The sequence below is a fragment of the Sander vitreus genome, chromosome 12 (assembly GCF_031162955.1).
Source record: "Sander vitreus isolate 19-12246 chromosome 12, sanVit1, whole genome shotgun sequence".
In the NCBI taxonomy this organism is placed as follows: domain Eukaryota; kingdom Metazoa; phylum Chordata; class Actinopteri; order Perciformes; family Percidae; genus Sander; species Sander vitreus.
In genome coordinates, this window is record NC_135866.1 from 17319479 (window position 1) to 17333689 (window position 14211).

The 14211-nt window shown below is 41.6% G+C and overlaps 1 protein-coding gene across 1 annotated transcript in view; it reads right to left on the reverse strand.

Moving 5' to 3' along the window:
- insra (insulin receptor a) overlaps window positions 1-14211 on the reverse strand; it is a 72121-nt gene that overhangs the window by 24522 nt on the left and 33388 nt on the right. The window contains exon 3 of the mRNA XM_078264192.1: window positions 5037-5373. Within this exon, the coding sequence (XP_078120318.1) occupies window positions 5037-5373 (337 nt within the window). The remainder of the gene's footprint in view (window positions 1-5036; window positions 5374-14211) is intronic.

Here is a 14211-nt window from a genome sequence, read left to right on the forward strand (position 1 = left end):
AGCTGCTTGCCAGACAGACTATCTCTTTGCAGCCAGCCAAGGGAGTCGAGGCCTAGCACCCTGGGGTTCTGATAGTCTGTCCTGAATGCCTCTCTGACTCCCCTGGTGTTTAACTGCCAACCAGTCAACTAGCCAGTCATGTTGTAACAGAAGACAACAAGTCTTGAAAGATCCAGCTGTGTTTTCAACCTCTGCCATAGCAGAGTGATTAGGGCTGTCTGGAGTGTCTCGCAGGCACGCCCGCACTAATCAACAGCCCTGTCACGGTCAATGAAGGTGTCCAAGAGGAAGGCGATAAAGGTCACTGGCAGATCAGCACGAGTACAATGCCCTTCTTTAGAGAGGAAAGTCTGTACGGATGCAGTTTGCGAAGATACAAGCACAACAGCTTATAAATTAGAGATGTAGTGAAAAGGGAAAAAACACTTCACATCTTGTCTATGCCTATAGCTCACACACTACAATGCAAACACCAGCAGTTGGTAAACAACCATCAATTTTGTGCAGCATATGAGCCAAAAAAAATGTGCCAGGCTTCCTACTGCGCTGCACCATTTTGACCTAGCTGTCTGCGGAGACACACACACACAGAAAAGTGTGTTTGTTGCGCACATATACAGAGTGCTGTCTGAGCTCAGCAGGAGGACTTTCAGTTTATGCACTCTCTGCAGTCACTCTGTGCTACAAACACAATGACAAGCGATAAAGCAAGGCAGGAAACTGCAAGATTTCAGAATATTTTTTATTTTATTTTACAGTGCATTTGTTGACTTCTTTTTCTTTTTAAATTTGGATATGTTATTGTCGTTGATATGTTCACATTTGTTCTCATTGTACAGCTAAATGATTGTGTGTTCTTAGAAAAACTATTATAGACTACTTTTATTTATTGCATTTCTGTTTATTATACACCAATCAAATTATTACTGCATAATTGGTAACACTCATTGCGGCGTCCCCACAGAGGCTGGCTTTGCTTGAGTTGATTTTGTTGCTTTTAAGAAAAAATAACTAATTTTTGGCTGTTCATGCTCGTCACCTTCTCCGCTTCTCTTCAACATTTTTTACCACTAAATACTACGAAGGAGATCGCTAAAGTTATGCTATATTCACGAGACCATGGAATGTTAATGTACATTACTCAGCAACAGGTGAAAATAGGGGAAAGGTTGCGCCCCTAAAGTTAAAATGAATTTTTAAGGTGAGGAACGAGAAGCGAATTGCCCGTATGTGTTTTTTGTGCGTGGAATATACTGTATAGCACAGGGGTTCTCAACCTTTTGCAAGCTGCCCCCCCCCCCCCCAAAGCTGGTTCATTGCAGTTGGCCCTAGGCTAGGCTATTATTTTTAGGCCCACACTATTATTATTATTATTATTATTATTATTGTTATTATTATCATCAGTAGCGGTAGGTAGGCCTATTATCATTACTAGGCCATTGTTATAATTGGCAGTAGCACCAGACTTCTAATGTGAGCTTGCAGGCATTATTATTATTATTATTATTATTATTATTATGAGTAGTAGTAGGCCTATTATCATTACTAGGCTATTGCTATATAATTATATGAGGTTACATGCTTTATTGTTGTTATTATTATTATTATTATTATTATTATCATCATCAGTAGGCCTATTATCATTACTAGGCTATTGCTATAATTGGGAATTGGCACCAGACCTCTGATATGAATGTATGCTTTATTATTGTCATTATTACTAGGCCTAATAGTAGGCATATCATCTTCATTTTTTACAGAAGCTTGCAGGTAGGCGATGTTAATGTGAGACCTGAGCCAGGTATGCTTCATCGTACCTTCAAAGCTTTTTTGCAGCTGGTGGTGCGTCGGTTGCCTTGTTGGTCCTCACTAGAAATCTCTCCATTTTTGTTTGGTTTTGAAATAATTTGGACGTGGATTAGTTGCGTTTTCAATAAAGTTTAGGCTATGATGTAACAATGTGTGCGTGTGTGCAGCCTGGACGTGGTTGGTGTGTGTTTCCTCTCTGCTCTGACTGCAGGCTGGGACTGCTGCGCGAGGCTACTGAGAGACTGACCGCCTGTGAGTGCTTTTGGACAGGGGAGGGGCTCACGGCAGCACCCGCTGCTCGTTGAGCACATAACTGCAGAGTGATAGGTGCTTTCGAATCTCCAAACACCACAAAAGTCTCCAATAACACCAGTAAAAGTCGCTAGATTTGTCGCTAGTCACTTTTGACAAAAAAAGGAGGATGATTTGTTCGTGTGTTAAGCTTGTTTTACAGTTCTGCGGAGGCTCAACGCAGAGCTTTCTCCGTAGCCTACGTAAGTGGCCTGATGTTTATACTTGTGCACTGGTGTGTGCGTCCAGCCGGCATGTGTGTGTGTGGGGAGTGTGTGGTAGAGGGAGAAGTAAGAGAGTGACGGCGATTAGCTCCGGAGCGAGTACCGACTCTAGAGTCATAGTGAGAGAAACAAATGTGTCTCCCCTGTTCTTTCTGACCACGGTGGGAAATCTGGAGCAGGAATAGTTAACCCTCTCCTTGAGTTCATGTTTATGGAGAAGGAGAACCAGGAAATGCAACGCTACCCAGCCACGGCCGAGCAACGTGCGTCGCTGCGACGTGTAGTTACATTTTTCGAAAGGTGCACGTCAGGCTACGGCGTAGGGTCCGGTGTAGACACAGAGGGGTCTGCGTCTACGCCGGACCCTGCACCATCGATTCTACACACGACTATAAAAATGCCTTTATAATAGTCCAACCACTTGCATTTCAACATGGGGGGAATTTTCGTTATATTCTTTTTTTTCCCCTCCCATCCTATAGCCTACTCGCGCCCCCCGGGAGAGTGTCCGCGCCCCCCCAGGGGGGCGGGGCGGGCCCCACCGGTTGAGAACCACTGGTATAGCATAATTATATCATTTTGTCATTCTTTCAGGGGGGGCTGGAGGTCGTTTTGGTAGGGGAAACACTGAAAAATTAATGGTGTGCACCAAAAACACTCTGGACTTGGTCTAATCATCTCAACATCAAAGACTCGTACTAGTGTTGGTTCGTTCGAGACTGATTGGTTCAAAGGAACAAATCTTTTGAGTGAACAACTGAAAAGAATCTTTTCATAAAATGATCCGTTCATTTCTCAGTTCAGTTGAGAATTCGCTGGCTCTCAGTCAGGCTCATTGGGACCGCTTTCCCCTCCATCCATGACATTTATATAACACTGCACAAACAGGGACTCCAAGATCATAAAGGCTCTGACACACCAACCCGACGGCCGACCTTCGGCAGAAAAGGCAGTCGGACTGACTGCCTCACCAAGTTGGTCAAAAAAGTGCCTCGGAACACACCAAAGCAACGCCGACTTGAGCGTACATGCGCGAGACGTATTAGTCAGGCTCATCCCGCTCGTCATTTCCGGGTTAGCGCTCCACCAATGAGATTGGCCATTGAGTCCGACTGCCCGCTTCCGATTCAACATGTCAAATCGGCCCAAATGAAGGCCGACAGCTCCTCAGACTGACGACGTCACGGAACACACCGAACAGACTCGAGTCACTGACCTCGCCAGACTGTCCGACGGCCGATAATCGGGTTGGTGTGTCAGGGCCTTAGGGGACCTCTCCAACTGACTATGTACTGTACTGCACTGTACTGTATAGATGGATGAAGTCTCTTTTAGGCAAGTGACCAGGTCAGACTTCTTCAGAAGTAGTGTAAACACTCAAATCTAGCCCAGAGCAGATTTTTTCAAATCAGATTCAGGCCACTTCCATATGTGGTCCTGAATCAGACCCAGATCTGATTTTTTTCAATGCAGCCGCAGTGTGAACAACCAAGGTGGATTTGATGTGACTTTTCTCTCCCCGCGGGGAGGGGCGGGGCCCCCTGATCCCGGTGCAGCTGTCAACCTGGGTGGACTGTCCTCAGTGCGTCGCGTCGCCAGGGCGGGGATCGGCTCACGTAAAAAAGGCGATGTCGCCAACCCACCCGAGTCGTCTTGAAACACAGACCAAGGAGTTTAACGTGCGCATGAGTCAGAGGGTCGCCCCGTGGTGCAATGAAAGTGAGGGCCGGCGCGCGCCGGCTGAGGTGGGATCCCGGTCCCTCTGGGTCGGGCGCACCACCGGCCCGTCTCGCCCGCACCGTCGGGGAGGTGGGACGTAAAAATGTGTTTGTAACTTGAGGCACTGTTTTTTATTTTCAGCAATGTGACAGAATTAGATGGGATTTTTAGGGAAATAAAATACATGTAGGAGAATCAACAAGTAACCTCTGTAAAGGTACAGGATTAAATATTGACGTGTGCGTTTGCATGCAGAATATTAAAGTGCCCATATTATGGAAAAAAATCACTTTTTCTGGGATTTGGGGTGTTATTTTGTGTCTCTGGTGCTTCCACATGCATACAAACTACAAAAAAAACATTCATGCTGTTTTGAGTGAGATACAGGTTTCTGAATGTGTCCTGCCTTCAGTCTCCGGGCGAGCTGTTCAAAATCTGCACGGCTTTCTACGTCACTAGCCGAAACGAGCTGGCTAACCGCAACCGTTAGCATGCTACCTCGTTCTCAATGGCAAAGCACTGCTACAACACACACAAGTTCACCATAATCTACAAAAGAACTACTTACATGTGCGCCCTTGTTTAGAATAAGTCTCCCGGCTAATCCTGCCTTGTAATAATTGGCTGAAAAAAAAGCCTTTCTTTTACTGTCTATGGAAACAGCTAGCTAACATGATCCTTACCTAGCTACTGCGCATGTGCGACTACAAACAAAGATAGTACAGAAGAGATGTCTCACTCTGTAGCTGAAACAGAGACCTGAACACAGAATGAAAAGAGGATCTGAAGCAGTGAGAGAGAGCTGTACAGTACAACAAAAATATGATGTTTTCTGAAAATTAAACCATGTAAACCTATTCTGGTACAACCTTAAAATACAATTATGAACCTGAAAATTAGCATAATATGGGAGCTTTAAAACAGCTTCACTGATCACACACTGTTCCATCAGACCATCAAGAGCCCATCAGACCAGCATGACTGTCCACTTACGCGGAGGAGTTGATGGTCGTGTAGCCGGAGGGACACTCAGGGATGCAGGCACCATTGTGTATGACATACTCATGGCAGTCGGGGTTCTTGCTGTGCTCCTTCTCCCGCTTGCATCTGTTGTGGAGATCCTGGCAGAAGGCGAAGGAGACGCAGCGCCAGCCTTTGTATGTGAAGTGATTTTCAGGGCAGCGTTCAACACAACTGTCCTCGTGCTGGAGGCCGCGGCAGGCCACGCAGTGGCTGGATGAGTGGGGCTTCAGGCAGCCGCCCAGGCACTGGTCGTGGCAGCACTGGTCGTCCTTGGTGCAGGCTCGATGTTTACAATGAACAGGGCACACTGCCGGTGAGAGGGGGACAACAAAGATAGCGAAGCAACGGTGAGACAAGTTAAAGAAGATATGAAGTATTAAGGACTAAATGTGAGCTACAGAAAGAGAGACAGGAAACAGAAGTGTATCCGCTTTCAAAACACAGTTCCCCAAGTGACACAGGTGATTTTAATCTCCAATGACAATATATCTTTATATCTCCAACTCTACAGTAATCTGATATGGTCAGATCAGTGGGAGTTAAATTCCTCCTCAATGCACTAGCCAGTGGCCCAGAAGACCATCTGTCATTGGCCAACAAGCATGTTGAATAAAAACAGCGGGGATCAAATACTCATTCACAAATGACAGACACTCATCCAGGAGGCTTGGTGAAAGTGAGACAGGGGGGGATAAAATGGCATTTGAAGCAGTCAGTATTTGTGAGACACGTGCAAGACGTCTTTGCTTGGTTTCTCTTTTGTTTGTTTGAGTAGTGCTGGGCAATATGACGATATATATCATCAAAATGATATTAAAATAAGATATATATTTTTCTATATCGTTACTATCACAATGTCGAAAAACCAGAGGCCAAACTGCGTTACAGAAATATTTACGTCTTTGCATGTTATGTTCATTTTGCACTAAAGTTAATAAAATGAGAAAATACTCAATACTTTTCATTCAAGTATTTAATTTACACAGTAGTAAATAAAAATAGGCATTATAAGGTGGTTATTTTAAATGGACTATTTATGTATGTTGCTTGGACGTGCTCTGCTGTGATATACTGTATATTGTTATCGAGGTACAAAATGACCTATAATGGCATAGAAGATATTGGCCATATCGTCCAGCCCTATTTTAGTTAATGTAAATGTCACTTCCTTTTTTGTGTTGTGAAGGGTTATTAAAAAAAAACAACCTTGCAGCACCCTTGGCCTATCCTCAATGTGACCACTTTGGAAACCACTATGATAGATATATGTAGATATATCACAACATCTGTTTAGATATGGCAAATCACACATTAAAGTTTTTGGTTGATTAGTGTGGAAACAATTATTCAATTAATGAACAGACAGAAAATTAATAAACAATAATTGTGCCATTGAATTATCATTTATCAGGCAAAAATATTTGTCACTGGTTCCAGCTTCTGAAATGTGCAGATTTGCTGCATGTCTGTTTTATATGATTGAAAATTGAATACTTTCGGGTTTTGTGCTTTTAGTTGGACAAAACAAGGCAATTGGGTTCTGGAATATCGCGATTGACGTTTCTCATTACTTTTTTATCTTTAAAAATTAAATCATTAATGGATTCATCAGAAAAATATCTGATCAACTGATAATGAAAATATTCCTTAGTTGAAGCCCTGCAAGTGCTGTTTTTGTGTGACAGCAATTTACGATATCCAAACAATCTCACATCATCATTACAATGACAAAATATCCATGCATTGGTAAGCCCAAATCAACTAAAGTAGAAAAACAAAACTAATAAACAGGCCTCTTTTAAGCAATATGACCTACACAAGCTCTTTGTTGGCAAGCAGAAGTAATAAACACTGATAGAAAGATACAGACAGTGTCCTGACAGTCACACAAACAAACACGCACTGAAGTTCAGTGATGTTTTTGGGGGTGTAAACAAAATCAACTAAGGACAGAGAAAAGTCTGTAGGTTGGCTGTTTGTCCATACGTCTGCATGTGTGTGCTTGTAAATCAGCCCGTTACATAACATTTTGACGCTCAGGATTGGCAAGTGTGTAAGTATGTGCACTAAAGTTTGTGTGCGTGTGTTGTCTCAGTGTAGATGTGATTGTACATGGATGGATGGAGGCTTCTCCGAGGTAAATACAGCTGACTGACCTGCATGCTAAGATTAGCATGTCACATTAAGACTGTTTGACAGCAGGGGAGATAAGGAGTCGGGGGCATGTCACAGGTCAGACCATAATGTTGTGAGTGTGTGTGTCTTTTACAGGGTCAAACTAATATTCAGCCACATAAACCAAACAAGTGAAATTTGAGTGCTGTACTTCCCATTGCAGGAAACAATCAATCTCAATAGTCTGATCTTCTTTGCTAGCTTTCTATTTTTGAGCCTGTGTACAAAACGGCTTAGTTTAATTAGTGTCATGAGGTCAGCCCTTAAACGAACAAATGAACACAGACCCCCTGTCCTCTTACATTCACAGAGGTAAGCTCTTGAAGTTCATGAAGAACGTGTGAAAGGAGCGGCGGCAGCAACATGAGAATGGCAGTGTGAGGGGAGGAGAAGCTAAAGGGGGCATGTTGCTAGAAAAACAAATGATATAACCACCTATCTACGCCAGCCTGCTAGTCAAAATCTACTCTGCAATGGGATTTACAAAGACCACTGACGATGATTTACACACTGAAAAACAAAAATGTCCCCTTGACATATTTTCCTTCTGTCTCTAAAGTTTATTTCCCTTCAACTTTTCCTCAAATGTATGTACACACACATATACACAATAGCTTTTCTGACTGCTCTAACTGAGTCCTGATCCTCCAGCAGGGCTCCATGTCGGAGTACAGGCCCAGCAGCAGATCCACCCTCAGCCTTAGCCAATGTGTTGGCTAGCTGTAGAAGCTAGCCATTCAAATGGCCTCTACCATCTCCAAGGAAGACATGCACACCAGTTTAACCCTTTGTGTCCATCTCTCTTTCCTCCCAGCCAGTCAGACAGCAGCAATAGCAGCAATGGGAGGTATGCAAAAAAACAAACAAGCACCACATAGTAACAGGCTGGAGCTGCTCTACTCTTTCTCCTCACTACTACGAATCGGCTACTTTTCCACTGATATTAAGCAGAAGTAGGTTCTTAAATTTGTCATGCAAATAAATGTCAGAATAAAGAACACAGCGTTCCGGAAAAATATTTTTATTCAGAAGTCTTTGATGAGAGTAACCTGGTGCATTCAGTAGTAAATGGGTTCAAACTCATGCTGAGACAATCATGTTATGTCAGTATAGTGCTGAACAGCTCGGTGCCTCGGGTGATCATCATGAGCATCATGTCCACAACTCATTAGCAGTTCTTACAGACTTCAACGGCCCAGGACAGAGATGCTCTCAAGTCTCTGAGCTTGAGTCCAAGTCAAGTCTCTCATGGTTATAATGAGTGTTGCATCACCTGCTGCGTTCCATCCAGGCTGCTCAGAACACTGCAGAGCTATATATAAAGAATTCAAGGCATGTAATATGTTATTCTGACTAATTTATATATTATCACACAGTATCAGCTTTGATTAGTTGTTTGGTAGCCTATAAAGTATAATCAGTGTAAACAGGCTATTGCAATATGACAAAAAAAACACCAGGAATGCTTTACTTTCAAGTTAATAACTGTATTTTGCTTCATAACATGAACATACAGTACAGACCAAATATTGAGGTACTTAGGGTATTGCTAAAATAATAACTAACCCATTTTTCCTTACAGAGCACAACCATGTAATGTGCACTGTGTCTACAACTAATGACTAATGCCTATAAACTACTGTAAGTCAACACATCCCCCAGACTCTCAAACCCAGTGTAACGTTAATAAAATAAAACGGTAGCGTTATATGATCAATAATAAACCTGTAACCGGTTTGCAGCCAATGTTAATAATTAACGTGGTGGTAGCCAGCGGGACGTCAATGATTACGTAACGTTAAATCCCCCAAAAAGTTTGGCAAACAAACAAATGCTCATTCATCTTTTCATCTAGCGAACGATAGTCGGAGTTTACCTCCGTAGGTGCTAAAGCAAGAAGCAAGCTAACATAAGATGGCCAATGCTGAGCTAAACATGTTTGCTAACCTATCAGGGTGCATTTCAGGTGCCAGCTGCCGGTGCGGCGACATGTTTGTTGTCCTCTCTGTGGCCGGTGCTGCGCGAAGATGCGCTACGCATTACGTAATTAGTTAGATTATAGGTTACACAAGGAGAGGAATAACATTCCGCTCATCAGACGTTTCCAAAAAATTAAGATTGTTTACACGTACATAGCGCATCTAGTCAGCTGAAGTCTTTTGAGGACGAGTCTCAAGTCAAGTCTGAAGTCACTGTGTGCGACTGAATGCAACTTGAGTCCGAGTCTCAAACTCGAGTCCCCATCTCTGGCCCAGAAGCAACTGAAAAATGTTCATCCATATCGAAATATCTGAACAATTGATGCCTCCTTCTACAAACTGACTGATGGTTAACTAAAATACAGTATAAAGTTTATATATTCTTAAATTTGTAAAGTATTCCAGACACTTTGTTGTTTGCCCAATGTCCAGACAATGCCCATATGTATATTTTTGAATGATGTCTGGTAAAAATGTTGCGCCCGCTTCATCGGCATTGCCGCCCTGAACAAGCTGCAAAGGCAACGTCTTCTCGCAGCAGAGACTCTGCGTAAACGTACTCCTTGGGAAAAAACTTACCGTCAGGCCCTGTTTATATTAATTAAACCAGGTCCCAGATGCGAAAGCCCCCTACTGCATTATATTCCATTATATTTTGAACTGTTACCTGCCACCACAATTTTGTGTTTTCCTTGACATACTGTAAATAACGACAGTTTCACCATAAACTGGTGCCTAAAAATGTATCTGAATGCAGATAATGAAGTCTTTAACGCTCAAAATTTCCTGGGGGAGGACCCCCAGATACCCCACTTAATATGGGTCCCCCCCAAAGGCCCATTCTGAACCAGGAAAAACCCTGAATAGATAATAAAAAATAACTTAGTTGCAGCCCTACTTTGCGTCTTCTTTAGGTTTCAATTAGAGCTGAAATGATTAGTCTATTTATTGATAAGTCAATAGACCGAAAATTGATTGACTTCAGTTGTTTTTCAATTATAAATGCCTCCCAAAAATCTATTTATCTGGCTCCAGCTTCTCCAATGTAAGGACTTTTTGCATTTCTCGGTTTTATATCATTTTAAATTCAATAACTTCAGATTTTGAACTGCTGGTTGGACAATACAAAGACATTTCAAGAAGTCACCTCAGGAACTTGTGATGGGCTTTTTTTGACATTTCAATCTGAGTAGATAATAACAGATGATGAAAATACTTGTCAGTTGCAGCAACATACTGTAATTGTTACATGTGTTAGTTTTTTTTAACAGAGGCCCTAGTGGATGCAGACTTTTAGGGAAAAAAACCAGGGTTAATGTAGGTCAGTCAATTTCAGTCACTGACGTCGAGCTTCAGACATGCACTGAGTGCCACCTGAGAGAACAAGCAGGCAACCACTTTCATTAAGCCCCAAAACAAACCACTCACTGTCCAAAAGATTTGTAATGTTCACTTTGCTACCAGCTGACTTGGCTGTGTCTGCTGAGTTGAAATCAATACTGGCAGTTGATCCGAAATTAGCAGTATCATTAACTACCAGACATCACAGAGGCTTTTATAATATCAACAACAGTGACCACACTGAAAGAGATAGACTTGTTTCTTGTGTGCTTGTCAAAAATGTTTTCAAGGTCGAAACCCTGAGAAACTGAGAGTGAGGCCACCCCAAGCCCTCTTTGATCTCCCAGAGCGAGAAGGACGCTGAGGAGACTGTTTGGGAGTTTGTCATTCTTTCCTTAAAACATGCAAATCTCTAAATATGAGCCCAGTTTCTTTATTATCATTATAAACCTTTAAGCTAGCGCCATTTATGAAAAGCAGAGGTCTTTTCTCAGTGTGTCAATTAGTCATGCTCAGCTTGAGTTTGCTCTTGTCAGCCTTGCCACAACTTATCTTCCATTTGGCCAGCGTAAAATCACCTGACAACAATAAATCAATGGGATTTTTGGGAGACAAGTGCTGGGTCGGCAGTTGGACTTAGGTCTGTTTACAGCTACATATTAAGTCTTGAGGCTGAATGTATGTATTGCCTCCCATGTCTCTTGCACACTGGTCAGGGCCTGTCTGATCTCTTGTCATACGGTTTGTGCAAAGTGCAGCACAACCACACAATGAGATGCTTAATCCCTGATGCCCCAAACAAACTTCAACAACAAACCCACACAACTCCAGGCCACTGTGTGACAGAGAATGATACACCCTGTCAGGGCGATGCCAACTTGGGAATGGGAGGTGAAGAAACAGATTTGTGCAGCCTGCCAGCCAACGGCAAGCTTCAACAATGCGGGGTGTCAAAAAGGCAAAAAGAATCCACATTGCTGGCAAGAAATGACTCATACAGTTCATAAATGGTTCCTTGTCTGCTGTCTGTCACCAATGCGCACATACCCTATGTAGAGTTATCTATTTCTATTAAGTTTCTACCAAAATCAAAATGCACACCAGCAAGCCATTAGTAATGTATTTATACAGGCAAGGAGGACCACACTTTACCATACCCTAAACACAGGCATTCCTGCCTAAAATTAAGAGCCTCTGTACTTTTCATTAACCACAATCCTCCCTAAAATCATTTTGGGGTGAGTTTTTCCAAGTTCCTTTTTTTGGCAGTAATGAAACAGCAGCATGATCAGGCTTTCTGCGTTGAGATCATATTAGACCCCAGAAAATGCCAAACTGGAATCCGGTGGTGTGGTGTGCTGGATGGCCATTAAAATTCCACGGCCATGACAAGGGTAGTATTTAGTTTCTTATAAATGTTTTTGCTGAAGGCCCAGAAGAGAAGAATCTAAAGAAGAACAAACAAAGTACTTTTGAAAATGGCGATCTTTCAAAGTTTCCACACTTTTCACGATTTAAAATAGACTGACAGAATAAAAGAGCAGCAACTTGAGGACTGAATTAACTGCCAAAATTGAACTTTGAAGGTTGAGTCATGTTTTAAATGTAACATGCATTGCTTGGCACTGCATGTCACAACAGCTGACTAGATATTTAGGGATGATGAGGTAACGCATTAAATATGGAAAAAGAAAATAAAGAGACAAAAACCAAACTAATTTAGTGGTATAGTAAATGCATATAGGAGTGTAACTAATGACTAATTTTAGATAAATCTATTATTTTCAGTCTAAAAAAAATGCCATAAAAGAGTAGAAAAATGCTAATCACAAAGTTCCTAAAGATATTCAATTTGCAATATAACAAACTATTTTGCCTAGCAGATGATTTTATAAGTACAGTATAGAGTAAACCTATTGTATTATCTATTTGTAGTCAACTGGATGTGTGCACCATGAAGATATAGCAAAGGTGGTAATCAATGTTAATTTATAGTGTATACAGTGGCACTCATACGTTTATGAACCCATGCTAAAGTTGACTAAAGGGATAAAAAAAAATATCTTTTGGAAATTGATCTTAATGCCTTAATTTCTTTTTAAAAATGAGGAAAAATCCAACCTTTAAGGACACCAATTTTCTTTTAGAATGAATAATGTATCGTAAATAAATAAATGTTCTTCCTTAAAATACAGGGGGCATAAGTAAGTACACCCCTATGTTAAATTCCCATAGAGGCAGGCAGATTTGTATTTTTAAAGGCCAGTTATTTCATGGATCCAGGATACTATGCATCCTGATATAGTACCCTTGGCCTCTGGAATTAAAATAGCCCCACATAATCACATACCCTCCACCATACCTAGAGATTGGCATGGTTTTATTTCAGTTAGCCTAATAGCTGGTTTGATTTGCATTGAGAGATGATTTTATGGAAAGTACCCCATGCCAATAAAAATCCCTAACAGTGCCCTTAGTGTGATTACCAGTCTCTGCCCTGATAATGTCTGTCATTAATACAGAGCTACAAACCTGGTTTCCTCTCTATTAGTGAGGAACAGATGGTATACAGTCCCCACTTCCATTTCCAAACATGTCTCTGCCTATTGCAGCTCCCGCTATACCTTTAATAAGAATGAGATGGCGGCGAATGAAGATGGATGGATGGATGGCGGGACAAAATCAACAATGAATCAATTCATCGAGCACATGACATTTAAGTCGACATGTTGACTTTTACAGAGAGTCCAGTATAGACAGGGACATCAGGCAAGTGATACAATGTTAAATTCGCTATAAAAAGTGCTGACAATGACTTAGACAATTAATTGATGAATTACTTTATTATGAGCCCCAGGCTTTGTTGATTGAAGACAAATCCAGATTTATGTCTCACATCTTTGAGTTTAGCCTTTATATAAGTTGAGGGTAATTTAATTAATTAAATAGTTATCAGCAAGGAGGACATAAAGGAAAAGCATGTATTAAAAGGTGAAAACAGCTGACCACAAAGTAGCACTGACACGATTAGTCTATTCAATGATGCCAAAAAGATTTAACCATTTGGATTGACAATCAATGAAGTCATTTATCAACCACCAAACTGGTGGTGTGTTTCCAGTATCTCAAATGTGAAGGTTTGCTCCTGTTTTGTTTTTCAAACCGTTAAGTTGATTCATAGATAAGTCAATTGGGAAAATAATTTATTTTTCATGCAAAATGTCAAATATTTGCTAGTTCCAGTTTCTCAAATGTGAGTCTTTTTTGGCATTTTTATTTTCTTTATTCAATAGTGAGAGAGAGAGAGAGAGCAAAGGCAGGGAAGAGAGCGGGGAAGACATGCAGCAAAGGACCCTAGGCCAGATGCGAACTCGGGCCACTGCGCTAAGGACTCACGCTCTACCCAGTGAGCTACAAGGGTGCCCAGTATTAGCTGCTTTCCTTTGTATTATAAGCAGAGATGTATAGTAACGAAGTAGAACTACTTCACTACTGTACTTAAGTACTAAAAGGCTGTATCTGTACTGTACTTTTACTTCAGTACATATTTTCGATGAGTTTAATACTTTTAGTCCGATACATTTTTTATGTGCTGCATCGTTACTCATTACTGTTGTGAATTCCTCACGCTACGGAGACTGTGTAGGTTA